The following is a 12816-nucleotide window of genomic DNA, read 5'->3' on the forward strand; positions in this document are numbered from 1 at the left end:
AGAAAAACAACTTTAATGTGAGCAGAATCGATCAGTCTACCTCATTCCTTCCTTGACTCTTGCTCTATTGACTCCTCGTTCCTTAGTCTCTGAGGAGGAGGAAGAGCAGGCCAAATGCTAGAATGGCTTGCACTGGGATGGAGTCTCTCACATGGTGCGGCTGTTTCCTCTCCTAGAGGAATGCAATGTCCTTTAGAGCTGGGGCAGACAGGAAACAAAATAACTTATATGCCGACTCGTGCCTCCAGCAATCTCATCTCAACTCTTCTTCCTCGTGGTCACTGGGCAGCTGCATCACATTGTGACCCATAGGAACTCCAGGTCACTTTCAGAGAATCTGAAAAACAGTCATGATGAGGAATAATGAACTTGGGAGGGGCAAGGTAGGGAAGCAGGGGAAGAGACTTTGATCATGGTGTTAGCCTTTCTAAGGAACCAGAGCCTGAAAATAGTGTTGGGGGTGGGAGGGGAGGAAATGGGTGAATTTGGGGAAGGAGAGAAAATTTATTTAAGAATGTACCTTTTCCGCTGCACTGCAGCCTTTGCTGTTATTCATGTTGATATTCTTCATGGAGATGAGGGTGATGCTGTCTTTCTCTCCATTGGCTGTGGAACAGCTGAGATAGGACGGAGTCCAGTTCACCAAGAGAAGGGGACAGAGCAAAGGGGTAAAGGGGACTTGGGGGCACCGTACCTTCCATCTTCGTTTCAGACAAATATATTTAGGGACAGGTCATGATAAAATGAGAATATACTCTGAAAGCCAGGAGACTTGTACTTAAAGCTAGTATGTTTTTGTTCTTTCTCGAGTTGGGTTGGTGGCATAACTAGAAACCCAGCACTTGGCAGGTAAGAGGTAGGGAGATGAGGGGCCCAATGCCATCCTCAGCTACATAGTGAGATCAAGGCCAACCCAGGCCCTGTGAGGCTCTCTCTCTTCTAAGCAAGACAGTCTTTACCATCTACTAGTTGTTTGAGGTTGACAAAGTTACAACCTGGTTTCTGTTTGTTTGCTCATTTTATTTTGGCGGTATTTGTCTGTTTGTTTTTTAGATTGGTCTCACGTGGCCCAGGCTGGCCTCAAACTACAACCGTTTTCACTGATGACCTTGAATTTCCAATCTTCCTGCCTCCTACTTCCCAAAGTGCTGGATTTCCAGCTATCTGCCACCAGGTCTGAACTACACAGTAACTGAGCTGGAACCCAGGGCTTTCTGTATACTAGACAAGCATTCTCTGAGCGACATCTTCAGCCCCAATTTTTAAAAAGTTTAAAATTTTTAAACCTTATGTGTATGTGTGTGTTGGGAGGGGGAGGGTGTCCAGGAGTGCGGGTGTCCTTGGAGGACAGAAGCAGTGGAGTCCCTGGAGCTAGAGTGACCCGATGTAGGTGCTGGGAACCCAAACTAGAACCTTTGAAAGAGACGTACATACTCTTAATTCCTGAACTGTGTCTCTGGCACTGACAACATTTTAATGTGTAAAACAAAGTCAAGCCGGGCAGTGGTGGCGCACACCTTTAATCCCAGGAGGCAGAGGCAGGCGGATCTCTGTGAGTTCGAGGCCAGCCTGGTCTAGAAAAGCTAGTTCCAGGACAGGAACCAAAAAGCTATGGAGAAACCCTGTCTCGAAAATCAAAAAAAAAAAAAAAAAAAGTCAAATGTCCCTTAAAGAATTGCTATAAAAGCCAGAGGCAGGTGAACCTCTGTGAGGTCAAGGCCAGCTTGGTCTACTCATTGAGTTCCAGGACAGCTAGAGCTACGTAGTGAGACCCTGTCTCAAAAACAAACAAAAAGAATTACTGTAAAGATTTGAGACAATATCACAAGTTTTATGCCATTTTGTATCGTGTATAGTTGGTTTGTTTTTGTTTCGTTTTCCAAAATGAGGGTTTCTCTATGTAGCCCTGTCTGTCCTGGAAACTTGCTCTGTAGACCAGGCTGGCCACGAACTCAGAGATCTGCCTGTCTTTGCCTGCCAAGTGCTGGGATTAAAGGTGTGAGCCACCACACCCTGCTTCAGAGTAGGTTTTCAAAATGTTTCCTGGGCTTAGAGAGGATGTATCTTAGGCTAGAATCTGCGCTCCTGCACTTTTCATGAAGAGACACCAGAAGCTGAGCTCTGGTGCTAAAGAGCCTCCCTTATCTTTGCTCACCTGAGCCTGCCAGCCTGGCCCAGTTTCAGTGAAGCCAGCAGGACTGTGGGGCATATGTCTGCAAGTGGTGTGAGCGGGTGTGGCATGTGTCAAGGAGGCAGAAGTATGTGTGCTAGATAGAAGATTCCTCTCATAGACTTCTAACATCTTACCTTTCCGAAAGCCCCGAACTGCCTGGTTTCTGTGGATCTGTAAAATCCCAAGGACAGAAATTAGGGTCACACACTATAGTTCAGATCCCAGACTTCCTCTCAAAGCCACCCAAGCACCCCTTCCCATCTCATATGCTGTCAGCCTGAGCCCCTTGTCCAGCTCCCTAGGCACAGGGGTCAAGGGAGCCCGGCAAGCCAAGACAATTACCTTCAGACTCCTTGTTCTTCCGACACATAAACCTTAGACTGACCACACTGGCTAAGGTTATCCCCACAACCACCAGGATGACAATGAAGCTGATAACACCTGAGCAGGGAAGAGATGGGGAGCACAGGGGAAGAGGTGTGGCAATAAAGATGTGTCTAGAATTCCCTCCCTGGTAAGGTGTGTGTTTGTGTGTGTGCGCGCACAGGCGTGCATGTGTGTGTGCTCATGATATATATATATATTCACTCAGAGTGAAGTGAATTCTGCTTCTGTATTAGCTGGTACCCCTAGCCAAGAAGAGATGGTCAGAAAGCCAGAGAAGACTTCTTTCCATGAGAGACTTGCTCACCATCAAGTCCACCCCAGAATGAATGGATGAGATTTGAACTCGCGTTCCCATCCAGAGTCTAAGTCAGTCCTGAGGCAGAGTACCCACCCTCTCATGCCCCATCCTCCCTGCCATCTCACCAAAGGCCATCACAGTTATCATTGGCTGTGGTGTGGGGCTGGGCTGGATGCTCACATCTTCCCTTGTCTGCTGGCTTGTGGTTACTGAACTGGGAGTAGCATTCAGAGACATTTCTGAAACAGAGTGTGTGTCCGTGCATCAGTGAAGGGAACTGGCAGGAGCTGGCAAAGAGAGATCTCTCCTGATCCCTGAGGTAAGAGCCTGCAGAGGGCTAACAGCCCTTAGAAAAGACTTCCTCCCTGCCTCTGACTAGACCACCTGAAGACAAAGACAGAGGTTAGAGATCTCATGTCCCTGCATAAATAGCTCTGCCGGTTGGTTACACTACTGGTTTCAGAGGATTCCAGAAGGTTCAAGATGTTCCCACCATCACTTAGTGCCCAGAAGAAAGGATTTATGCTGCAGGAACAGGAAAAACATACTGGGCAATGTAGAGCCATCTCTGTTCTGCCAACAGTTGAAGATGGGAGGAGAGAAGGCACTGACCCAAAGAATTAGGGTGCTAGAGAGAGTGCACAGGTTTCTGGTCCTCTTAAAATGATATTGGGTTGACTAAATAGCTCAACAGGTAAAAGTGCTTGCCACCAATACTGATGGTCTGAGTTCAAACCCTGGGACCTATGTGATGAAGGAGACAGCCAATGTCACATTCCTCTTCCCTTGCACAAGTCACATACTTCAGACCTACTTGCCATCCTATTTCCTTATCTCTACTCACCTCCTGAATAAGCTTGGGAGTGGAAAATGTCCAAGGATCAAAAAATGATCGAAAAGAAATGGTCATAGACATGCCTGACCATTCCTCTTTGCTGGGAACACACTGGACATACCTCTTCTTGTGCTGTTGACAGTGCTGCTGCTGTTGCCGCCGCCGCCGCCGCCGCTGCCTTCTGGGGTTTCTGTGCCTGCACCTGAAACAAATGGCCAAGTTGGAGGGTTCCCATCCCTCCCAGCATGCCCTGAGAAGGGTCTAGCCCTTTCCCAGCTCTGCATTTGGGAATCCCCTTCCCATTACCCTCTCCTGTCCATTGTTTTCTCTGTCCCAAATTCAGGATTGTTTAACCTTGACAATGAGCAGGCCCAACTTCCTTTTTCTATTTCTCTCCAATGCTCTCTTATGATTTTCCAAACCAGGGCACCACTGGTGTCGCTTCTAGACCCTCCATCTAGCACTTAGGCCATCTGACTAAAGGAGGAAGGAACACATCCAGACATATCTAAGGTCCACCACCTCCTGCCCGCCTGCCCTGGGTACTCACCAAGTCCCAGTGTGTGCTTCTGTGGCTGTAGTGATGTCAGGCCAGGCAAGGAAAGGGTGTGACTATCCGTGGTGCTTGGCCTGGGCGTTACAGGCTGACTGGATACCAAGGAGACTTGCGAGGCCTTCTGTAGAATTTCTGTGGATTGGGAGCACACATGACCACCTCAAAGCATCAGCCAGAATATACACAGGGAGGGTTCCTTGGTCCAACATATCCTCCTTTCTTTCTGTTTCTTGTGTGTGTGTTTATGGTTATAAAGCTAGGACTTCTTTTACACAAGGCAAGCACTATACCAGTGCTCCAGTCCTGCCCTCCTTCGCATCCCTGCTTTCTGTTCCTGAAGGAGACGTTCTCTGGCTCACCCCTGAACCTTGGTCTTTGCAGCTTGCTTGCCTTGGAACCCATCTTCCCCACCTTCCACCCCACAACCTCCATTTGCTCATCTCACTCCTTCACAGGTTCAGATCTTGAGGCCACTGCCTGTGGGGAGGGTCCTCCAGAGCTGATGTCGGATGTGGGTGATGTTTGCACGGGTCCTGTGACACCTGCTTCTGCTTCCCTATTTTGGAATCACCAGTGTAAGGCCCTGTCCCTTCTGCCACAAGTCTACATTCTCCTGCAGAGCTGACATGGCCAAGTTCTTCCTGGCCCTCTCTGGGCACCATTTGTAGTCCTGGCAGCGGAGTACCTGGGGAAGTGGTGCTAAGCAGAAGCCTTGAACTGCCAGGCCCTGAGGAAGGTTCGTCTCCTGCAAGAACAGAAGGAGATGGGGAGAGGAAGTGGGGCAGGTCTGGTGATGTCATACCCTTTGCCCATCTGAGAACCCCCAAGCTCCAAGGAGGTCTAAATGGCTGGGGGTGGCATGGATGGGTAGAGCTGGCCTTCTCAGCAGCCACACTCACTCACTCACCTGAGCTGAGAGAAACTGGCTAGGGGCTCAGACTCCTGAAGAGCCCTGAAACACATCATTTGAGGGGTCTGCTATGCTGTTCTCCAACCATTCTGTGCCCTTCTCTCCCTCTCTGAAGCTAGGTTTTGCTTTGGTTTTTTTGTCTCTTTTCCTCCCTTCCTCTACCTCTGACTATTCATCTCTTCCCTCTGCAAGCCATGTTAGACTAGGCCGATGAAGTGAACCCCAGAGACCTCTGGCTCAAGCTCACATCACTTGTATTCAGTGAGAAACAGAGACCAAGAGGTAGTGGTACACACGGTCTTCAGTCCCAGCACCTGGGGGCAGAGGCAGGCCACTCTCTGAGTTTGAGGTTGACCTGGTGTACAGACAGAGTTCCAGGGCAGGCAGTGCTACATAATCAACCCTGTCTTGAAAAACCAAAAAGAAAAGAAAAACAGTCCAGCACTCCCTCTAATACCTTTCTAAATCCTTCGGCACAAATGCTGGAGTAGACCGTGAGCCTTACCTGGGAAGGTCTGAGTCGTCGTGGACTGAGAGCTGTAGCCTGTGAGAGAAGCAAAATACACAGACTGGGCATGGTGGCGCACGCCTTTGCTCTCAGCACTTCGGACGCAGAGGTAGGCAGATGGCTGCGAGTTCAAGGCCAGCCTGATCTGCCTGTCTCAAAAAAAATCAAACCAAATATGTAGACTACCTTAGTAACTCTGCCAAGCAGAGCTCACGAGGGAAACTGGGTCTTCTGGCTGTCTAAAACCCCCATGGTAGAAGGGGAGCACACTTGGCCACCTTGTGGTTCAGGGTCCTAGAGTCTTTTACTGTGTCTTCAATTCTCTATAGGTATCCCACCAACCTGACACAAGGCTAGGGGGTGGTCATTTAAACTAGCGACATGTCTGGACAAATACCCAGAATTCCAGGTCTCTGGGCCTACGCCACTACTGGTTCATTTATTTACCCCTGGGAAGACTGTCATTTTTTCGACCCTCTCCAAGGGGAGGGGAGGGGAAGGTGAATGAAATGGGTTGGGGCTTAGGATTTATTTTGGGTTTCTCTCTGTCTCTGTCTCTCTGTCTGTCTGTCTGTCTGTCTGTCTGTCTGTCTCTCTCTCTCTCTCTCTCTCTCTCTCTCTGTCTCTCTCCTCCCCCACCGGAGGTAGAGGCCTGCACAGGAAACAACTTCTGAGGTACGTCCAGGAGGGGAGGAAGCGCTGAAAGAAGTTCACTCTCACAGGCAGAGAGACAAGTTAAGAAATGGTTGTTCTGGGCCAAACTTGGGGAGGAGGTGGTTACCAGCAGCAACTGTAGTGGAGCCCTTGTTAGCCATTCTGTTTGTGCACATGTGTGTCTGTGGGCCTCTGCGTAGACGTGTGTATGCGTTTATGTGTGTGTGTGGGGATGCTGGAAGGTCAGCTCATGTTTGCTCACTTTCCACAATGAAATCATTCTTGAAACCTATGAACAATGTGAAAGGAAAACAACACGGGGAAATGGAACCACCCATCTGGAGCCGCTCCCTCCGCACAGGCTGGACTGAGGCTGTGGGCTGACCCAGGCCCCGGATGAACTGAGGCAGCTGGGGCCCACCCCAGGTGATGGTGGCCTGCTGGTCTGTTTGTTTTTCTTAAACCACTACCTTCCTCCACACAGCTGTCACTTGGATAGTGTGGAACTGCTTCCAAGCCAAAGCTTCCCCAGGTCAAGATCTCCCACATCCCCTGTTCCTTTGTGGGTAGAGGTTCCAGAAGGAAGTAAAACAGGAACCCCAGGCTAAAGAGAATTCTTCCTAACAAGGGATGAACCTGGACATCCAAAGTCTCTGAACACAACTGCTTCCCGTTCAAGCACGTCTTATGAATCCCCTTAGCTCCGTGGAAGTCAGAGGGCACCTGTCTTTCTGAACCTATTTAGAAAATGATCTACCTGTTTTTGAGGCGTTCCCAAGGCACAGGCATCAAAACTTAAAGGTCTGTACTGCTGCCTCCTATCCCACTCCTCAGAAGACTATTCTGCCGGCAGAGGAGGCTTAAGGAGTGTGTGTTTCTGTAAGGGCAGCGCCTTTAACCAAGGGGCAACAGACACAGCACCATGACCACAGGAGTTTCTCACTTTCCTGACCTCCACTTCCTAATCCTACCTGCTTCATTTCCTTCCAGTCTAATCCCGCCCATGGCCCTACTCCTAAACAGTAGTTTAGTGTTGAAAACCACGGGCTGTAACTCAGTGATAGAGCACTTACCTAGCCTGTGTGAGACCCTCAGATCAATCCCCAGCAGAGCAAAGAAAAACAAAAAAGTGGTGGGTTTTGGCTTCTCTCACTGTCTGAGATGGACCTGAATTCTCTGAAGTGTGAGAGGCTAGAGGTGTAATTCTGTGTAAGCCCTAAATTAACTGGACCTCAGGATCACACCACACACGGGGGAAGAGAGAGACAGAGAGAGACAGAGAGACAGACAGAGCACCTCATAAACAGTTGGGTTAAGGGAGAAAATACATATAAAACATACAGATTCTGACAGCCCTTGTTCAATCAGTGCTAGACATTTTAAAATTTGCCCCTTTCTCTTGATTTTTCCAAATCTAGAGACTAGCTGACTCTCTCCACAGTCAAGACCCCTGTCGGCTTGAGTCTGTTCCACACAGTTCTTCAGTCGCCAAAATGAAGCAGACACGTGCTGTGAGCTCCTGGATGGAGAGCTTGGGCAAGTTAGGAATTAACGTGGCTGGGGGAGTTCAGGCCTTTGGGATCCCTCAGGTCCCCAAGATTAGCCTCTGACTCTATCCTGTGGGCAGGGAGGGGCGTTAGCATTGCCCCCAGCCCATGGACTTCTAAAGAAATGTCTCACTTTTTGGCAGGAGGCAGCGTTTTCTGGAACACAGACCCTTTCACCTAAGCAGGCTGGCCATCTTTCCACTGCTTGTAGCAGTGGGCTGGGGTTGGGGACTGTGTGACAAAGGGAAGTGCTGTCCTGTGAGTCAGAATGTCCTGAACTTCTCAGGGTTCCCAGCAATGACTCCCTAATCAGAGGATCCTGCCCCAAGGCCCCACTCATGACTGCCAGCCACATCAGGGAGGTTTTATTTCAGGCACCTTGCGGGAGGCCATCTCACCCAGCCCCTGTGTTGTGTGTCCCCTCGTTGGTAAAAAGTTCTTTGTGTCTAACCAGAAGCCCTCTTGCTGTGACTTGAGATTAAAGTCAGCATTTCAAATTCACGGGTTGTAATTCTTCACAGGAAAGAATAAAAGAGAAGGTGACCTTTAAGTCCAAGGTGCAGACCATAGGCCTAGAACCTTCAGAAGAGTGACAGTGGTGACCGGATCAGTCAGGAGTCTTTGCAGGGCAGCCACAGGCTTCTTCTGCCTGTGTACCCTCAGGAAGAAATGTCCAGGTTCTGTCATGCATCAAGACAGCCATTTCCCACCTTTCCGGGGCCAGACTCTATGGGGAACCCTAGAAAACACCATAACTGAGCCTAACAGCATCTGTTTTACCAGGGCGGTGACTCCCATCCTCCAGGCCCGCTGATCCCCTTTATGGAAAGGTTCTGGAATTTCCCTGGATGGGGGGAGGGGAGACTTGCTGGAGAAAAGTGGCGAGCGCCTCTTACCTTGGAGCAGGAGTAAACCAAGGATTGCTGAACCCAGCCTCACAGCTCTGTTAGTCCCCATATCAGCTGGGCGCGTAGCTGGCGGGCTTCTCAGTGCTTTCTCTGTCCATAGTGGAGAAGAGAGAGGGAGTGCTGGGCTGAGGTGGGGGGGCGGGGCTGGCCCTCCAGGAGCTTCCTGTCAAAGAATAGAAGGAAACAGATTGGGACTGGCTCCAGGGGCCCCAGTAGAGCGCACATCCCAGATGAGGATGTGAGCCTGAGCAGCAGAGGCTGTGAGAGGCCTCTTTGGGCTCCCTGGGTTCTGTGTGCAGTGGTCAGTGGTGCCAGTCTGCCCCCAATGCTACCTTCCTCTCTGGGCGATCCCTCCGGTCCCTCCCTGCTGCACCTGCGGTTTCCCCCAAGCCTACTGTTTCAGACACACTCTCCTCTCCAAGGACCCAGCCCTAAGCTCAACCCACCAGCTGCCCATGCTCTATAGACTAAGAATTCTCCACATTCCTCTCCCCACTCAAGGCTCCTAGTCCAGATGGGACTTACAGCATCCCTTAGGGAGGCCTTACAAGCAATCTCCTTATTCCTAATAGAAAAACAAGAGGCGGACTGGGCAAAGAGCTCAGTGGGGAAAGAACTAGCCTTGCAAGCATGAGAACCTAAATTCCAGCCAGACAAGGTGGTTGGCCTCTCCCAACACTGGAGAGGCAGACATGGGAGAATCCTTGGGGCTCACTGGCCCTCCAGCCCAATTGGTGAGTCCAGGTTCCTATGAAAAACCCTGTCTCAGAAAACAAAGTGGATGGCTCCGGAGGGACAATAGCTGAGGCTGGCTTTTTGCCTTTGTACAGACACTTGCACTGGTGTGCGTGCACACGCACACGCACACACACCACACACACACACACACACACCACACACACACACACCATACACATGCACACATACATACACACACACCCCACCACACACACTCACTACACACACATCATGAGGATCACATGCCAGGTATTTCCCTCCTCTCCCCAGTCCACTGGGGTTAGGTGTCCCTGTGCTTGGGCAATACCCTGTCCTTACCCTCCATAGCATGCCTCAGGCTCTCGCTGTCTCCTGAAGACTGAAGGCCAGCTGTATTCTACACAAGCTCACCATACAGCGAGGTCCCAGCACGTACTCATTGAATTAAATCTAAAACACTTAAGAGTAGGAGAAAGAAATGAAGAACAGAGACATCAGACATACAATACTTCCATTTATGTAAGTATTTATTCTAGACAGGGTTTATCTCTGTGTAGCCATGACTGTTCTGGAACTCACTCTGTAGACCAGGCTGGCCTCAAACTCAGATCCTCCAGCCTCTGCCTCCCGAGTGCTGGGATTAAAGGCATACAACATCATTCCCTGCCTCTTAATTTATTGATTGATTGATTGATTGATTGATTGATTTTTAGGTAGCATCTGGTATAACTCAGACTTGTCTGTAACTCACTTTGGAGGTCATACCACCCATGACTTCCTAACCCTCCCACCTCCACTTCTCTTGTGTGGGTCACAATACCTGGCTTTCTTATTTATGTGTGTATTTATTTCATGATGTTGGGATTTCAGGGCCATGTACAAGAGAGGCAAGCATTCTTCCACTGAACATACTTCCACTGGCCCTTGTTTGAGAGAGATTTGTTTTTTCTCTTTCTTTGTTTCTTTTTCTTTAATTTTTGGCTTTTCAAGACAGGGTTTCTCTGTATAACAGCTCTGGCTATCCTAGAACTCACTATGTAAAATCAGGTTGGCCTCAAACTCACAGAGGAGAGGGTCACCTGCCTTTGCCTCTGTCTCCCAAGTGCTTTGTAGGGACTGGGAAGATGGCACAGTGGAAAGAGGCCCTCTTCTAGCCAAGCACAGGCACACACATGCTACACGGACGTATGTGCAGGTGAATACCCAGCACATAAAATTAAATTCAAATTAAAGATTTTATTTTTGTTGGTGTGTTTGTGTGTCTGTGCGTTTGCCACATGTATATGGGTATATGGGTGTCCATGGAGGCCAGGAAAAGGGGTCGCTTTTCACGGAGCCACCTGTGTGAGTGATGGAAACCAAGCTCGGGCCCTCTGGCAAGGCGGCAAGTGCTCTCAACTGATGAGTCTTTCTCAAAACCCTGCTTTTTGTTTTGTTTGTTACTTTTTTTCTTTTAAAGGTGTAGTTATTTGTGTTTTCAATGTGTATGAGCATTTTGTCTGTGTGTATAGTCTGTATACCATGTGCATGGAATGCACTCTCAGGCCAGAAGGGGGCGTCAGACCTTCTGGAACTCGAGCTACAGATGCTGAGCTGGCATGTGGCTACTGAGATGGATTGAACTGAAGAGGGATCCTTTGAAAGAGCATCAAGAACTTCCAACTGCTGAGCCATCTCTCAAAACCCTGGGTTTTGTTGTTGTTGCTTTATTTAAAAAAAAATTTTTTTTGAGAATTTCATGCACGAGTACTGAATTTGCATCATTTCCATGCCTTCTCTCCCTTCCAGCTCCTCCTGTGTCCCCCTGCTCCTTCCCATTCATGGCCTCTTCTTCTCTAAATATTATTGTTACTTTATATACATTTGTGGTTTTGTTTATTTACTTTGTTTTGAGACAGACTTTTACTCTATAGCCCAGGATGGCCTCAAACTTCCTGTCTCAGATGAAATTCAACAATGTGAGAAACAGGGAGACTTGGAGATAGCTCAGTGGGGACCTGGGTTTGAATCCCCAGAACCGGTATAAAGCTGGGTGTGTGGCTGTGGTTCTTCAGTCCCAATGCTCCTGGGTGAGTGGGAAAGAGCCCCTGGGAAGCTTCAGGCCAGAGAGCCCGGCACATGCAGCAGCAAACAGAGGCAGGGGTGGAAGTGACACCCGAATTGTCCTCTGCCTCCACGTACATGCTGGCTCACAAGCATGCCCACACTTACACACATGAACATGCACACGCATGCAAGTTCACACACATCACATACACAGACATACACGATAAAAGCAAATGTTAGTAACAGGTAAGAAACACACTTGTATAGAATTTAAGGAGAAAAAAGGTTTCTCTGGCCTCAGGAGCAGAAGAACACATTCCAGGAAAGGCTGATGCCCCAGCTACTGAGACCGAATACCGAATGATTAATTAAGGCTTAGACGCCAAAGGGAGAAGGGCAGCTGTAATGGTGAGTGTGGATACGGGCAAGTGATGGAGAAGCCTGGGGCCAGAAAGTCCACTCTCTTCTTCACAAGTGAAAGTCTTGACTTGGGCAAAGTCCAGACTCCATCTTTCTAAGATACAAAAGGACCAAGGTATGTGGAGGTGGGAGTGAAGAAGATCATCAGAACCTTAGATTGCGTGGGGAAATGATCAGTAGATTTCATCCCTGCCACCAAGAGGCTTCAGGAATTTGAGGGTCAGGTCAATATCCCAGACTCAGTGGAGGTGACAGGGTGTGGGCAGCTTGGATAAGAAGCGAGAAATCAAAAAGCTATTGATACTTACTGCTTCAAGTCACTAGGTGAGGGGGTCTTCGGGAGTCTACTGATCTCCACGTGAATTAAGGCCAGTTTGCACCCAGGGGCAAGATGAGGAATGGCTTATTATGAGTAGCTAGTTGGTACCAAAAATTACCTTGGAAAACCTAGGCCAGGAGCCAGGCGGTGGTGGCGCATGCCTTTAATCCTCGGGAGGCAGAGGCAGGCAGATCTCTGTGAGTTCGAGGCCAGCCTGGTCTACAAGAGCTAGTTTCAGGACAGGAACCAAAAGCTACAGAGAAACCCTGTCTCGAAAAAAAAAAAGAAAAGAAAAGAAAAGAAAAACTAGGCCAGGAAGGGTGGTGATTTTATTATGTGTATATGTGTTGCTTTTATTGGTTAATGAATAAAGAAGCTGCTTTCAATCAATGGCTTAGCAGAATATAGCCAGGTTGGAAGATACATACATACATACATATTAAAGGTGTATTTTTTCTTTTTTGGTTTTTTCGAGACAGGGTTTCTCTGTGGCCTTGGAGCCTGTCCTGGAACTAGCTCTGTAGACCAGGCTGGTCTC

General features: G+C 48.9%; 2 protein-coding genes across 2 annotated transcripts in view; one reads left to right on the forward strand and one right to left on the reverse strand.

The window, feature by feature from the left end:
- Positions 1-5049, reverse strand: Ecscr (endothelial cell surface expressed chemotaxis and apoptosis regulator). The gene is made up of 8 exons (XM_013349484.2): positions 4935-5049; positions 4244-4381; positions 3815-3895; positions 2984-3097; positions 2516-2614; positions 2308-2344; positions 521-617; positions 1-337 (listed from the first exon to the last, which is right to left on the reverse strand). Exons 1-8 carry the CDS (start codon positions 5047-5049, stop codon positions 329-331), a joined length of 690 nt encoding a protein of 229 aa, XP_013204938.2. The 3' UTR covers positions 1-328.
- A 4419-nt stretch (positions 5050-9468) lies between these two features.
- Smim33 (small integral membrane protein 33) overlaps positions 9469-12816 on the forward strand; it is a 9374-nt gene continuing 6026 nt past the window's right edge. The window contains exon 1 of the mRNA XM_026783570.1: positions 9469-9510. Within this exon, the coding sequence (XP_026639371.1) occupies positions 9469-9510 (42 nt within the window). The remainder of the gene's footprint in view (positions 9511-12816) is intronic.

This window comes from Microtus ochrogaster, chromosome 18, assembly GCF_000317375.1.
Source record: "Microtus ochrogaster isolate Prairie Vole_2 chromosome 18, MicOch1.0, whole genome shotgun sequence".
Classification (NCBI taxonomy): domain Eukaryota; kingdom Metazoa; phylum Chordata; class Mammalia; order Rodentia; family Cricetidae; genus Microtus; species Microtus ochrogaster.